The sequence below is a fragment of the Gadus morhua genome, chromosome 2 (assembly GCF_902167405.1).
Source record: "Gadus morhua chromosome 2, gadMor3.0, whole genome shotgun sequence".
Classification (NCBI taxonomy): domain Eukaryota; kingdom Metazoa; phylum Chordata; class Actinopteri; order Gadiformes; family Gadidae; genus Gadus; species Gadus morhua.
Genome location: NC_044049.1, coordinates 17,577,246 through 17,579,852, shown reverse-complemented (window position 1 = coordinate 17,579,852; position 2,607 = coordinate 17,577,246). Strand labels below are relative to the sequence as shown.

The 2,607-nt window shown below is 44.8% G+C and overlaps 1 protein-coding gene across 1 annotated transcript in view; it reads left to right on the top strand.

Moving 5' to 3' along the window:
• Positions 1–657: 657 nt before the first annotated feature.
• Positions 658–2,607, top strand: part of hoxb9a (homeobox B9a) — an 8,195-nt gene continuing 6,245 nt past the window's right edge. The window contains exon 1 of the mRNA XM_030350414.1: positions 658–1,442. Coding sequence (XP_030206274.1) covers positions 842–1,442 — 601 coding nt within the window. The 5' untranslated portion in view covers positions 658–841. The remainder of the gene's footprint in view (positions 1,443–2,607) is intronic.

Here is a 2,607-nt window from a genome sequence, read left to right as displayed (position 1 = left end):
TGCTTGGGCCCTGCACATATTTGGAAGAATTGTATTCCGTAACATTATATTCCTTTATTTGAGAAAAAATACTCGTTTTTTCAGGCAATTTGAGCAACCATATCAAGCAGCCTAAATATAGCTGGAAATAAAGTAGCCAGAATAGACTACTACTACTACTACTCCATTGGTATAGTGTTTCTAGTATCAGATAAATAGATATAGCCTCGGATGGTCTCTGTAGTTTGCATATTGCATAAACAAGTCGAGGCAATTTATTTAGACCCACGCAGATTAATCGAGGGGAAGGGTGTCCAGGCGCAGCCTTGATTTACGTTCCATTGAGGCTGTATCAGTTTAGAAGAAAGAGAATCCGGCCAATCAGTTGGCTCCTCTGGCTGAGACCTAACAACCCTGCGCGGTCTACACTTTGTTTCGAGAGTGTGTTGAAAGGATTGGGGTAAGCGCAGGCAAGAGGGCGAGCGAGTGCGAGCGAGCGAGAGAGAGAGAGAGAGAGAGAGAGAGAGAGAGAGAGAGAGAGAGAGAGAGAGAGAGAGAGAGAGAGAGAGAGAGAGAGAGAGAGAGAGAGAGAGAGAGAGAGAGAGAGAGAGAGAGAGAGAGAGAGAGAGGGGAGGGGGCGATAGAGCGGGTAGAGAGCGAGAGTGCGTGTGAGGGAACGGGGGTGAGAGCGAGCGGGAGAGAGGAGAGAGAGAGAGAGGGGAGAGAGAAAAAGAGAGGAGGCGAGTAAGCGTACTAGAGCTCGTGAAAGAAAGAGAAGCAAAGATAGAGGTGGAACGAAAGAAAAAAGTAGCTATGTTATACTACATGTTTTCCTTTGAATGAAATCATCGTTTCATATATAATGTCAATTTCTGGAACTTTGAGCAACTATTACGTAGACTCTATCATAAGTCACGAGAGCGATGAACTCTCGACCTCGGGACGGTTCTCCAATGTTCAGTATTCCAGCTCGAGCTCAGTTGGAGGCGGGAGGCAACCGGGCGGTGGGACGCACGCAGAGCATCCCCATCACGACCCCTACCCGTCCTGTAGTTTCCAACCCAAACCTCCCGTGTTCTCTTCTTCGTGGAGTCCTTTCAGTCCGCATCACGCCTCAAACGGCTTACCGGCTGTTTACCATCCATACATACCGAGTCAACATGTGTCCTCCGACACTAGGTACCTCCGCTCCTGGTTGGATTGCACCCCGCGTAACGCCGAGTCGGTGCCGGGTCTGGGGCAACCCGGACAGGTCAAACTCGAGCCGCTGCTCGGCCATCTCGGCGGGGAGATGCCCCCGAAAATCAGTGGACAGCATCCGCACGAGGCGGCCACGTACATTTTGGAGCCGTCCCCGGTAACTCGCGAGATGAGCCACCTTCCTGCCGCCATCCCCGGCACCGGATTCGAGGAAAATAAAGACATTTGTGAAGGTAGCGAGGACAAAGACGGTCCAGATCAAAGTAAGTTACTTAAGCAGGAAGTAGCGCTCACTAGAGACAGAGAAGAGGGAGCTTGTAAAGTATTTTAATGCGGTCATAAAACAAGAACAAAGACCTAGGACCCATTTACAGAGGCTACATAAACACCCGGACTACAGCTCTCTTGTAGCAAAAAGTTTACTCCAGTGTTGTTAAGTTTTCATTGAGACCAATAGGCGGCTTTAATTGTAATTTATATATGTTAACACTTCAATAAGAAGAAGAGGCTACTGCAGCTTTAAATAGGTTTTACATATTCCATAATTGCGGATTTTAGTGTGTCTTTTGGGACAAAGGGGGTGGGGATTTTACACTCCCCTTGCTTTAAAAGACACCAACTGGTTTGTGCTTTATTTTGCTATGGGTTTATACGTTGCCGCAGTTAGTTTTGACGAGAGGGACACACAAAAACACACACACACACACACACACACACACACACACACACACACACACACACACACACACACACACACACACACACACACACACACACACACACACACACACACACACACACACACACACACACACAAACACACACACACACACACACACAGCAGTTTATCTGCGCTCGATTTCGTTTTAAGACCACTGATGTCTGTCAAGGCTGGTTGTTTGGCTTGTATTACCAATGAAATAAAAATCTGCCGCAAAGAAGGACTTGGGGATTCAGTTTGAGGACAGTGAGCTAAGGTTCATGTCACAATGGCAAGAATGTGGTCCATGATACAAATTTGGATAATTCCTCTTTTGGGTGCCAATAGTACATATATTTCACATTCCTTGCTACTTATTTGATTGACACAGCCACATTTAATGATAACTGTCGGGGTTGTCTGTCTGTAAGCTTGTTGTATGAATGGAATTTATGTATATATGCATGTATGTATGCTTGTGTGTGTGCATGTGTCAGTATGTATGGGTGTGTGTGTGTGTGTGTGTGTGTATATGCCTTGATAAATATAAAGATATAGTTATATAGACGGATAGATCATTGAGATATATATATATATATATATATATATATATATATATATATATATATGGATTGATTTGCTCTAATGTATGTCTTATTACTAAAACAATATTAGTTTCCAAGACATATTATGACAGTCCAGATATAACCTCTTAGTTTGTATACACT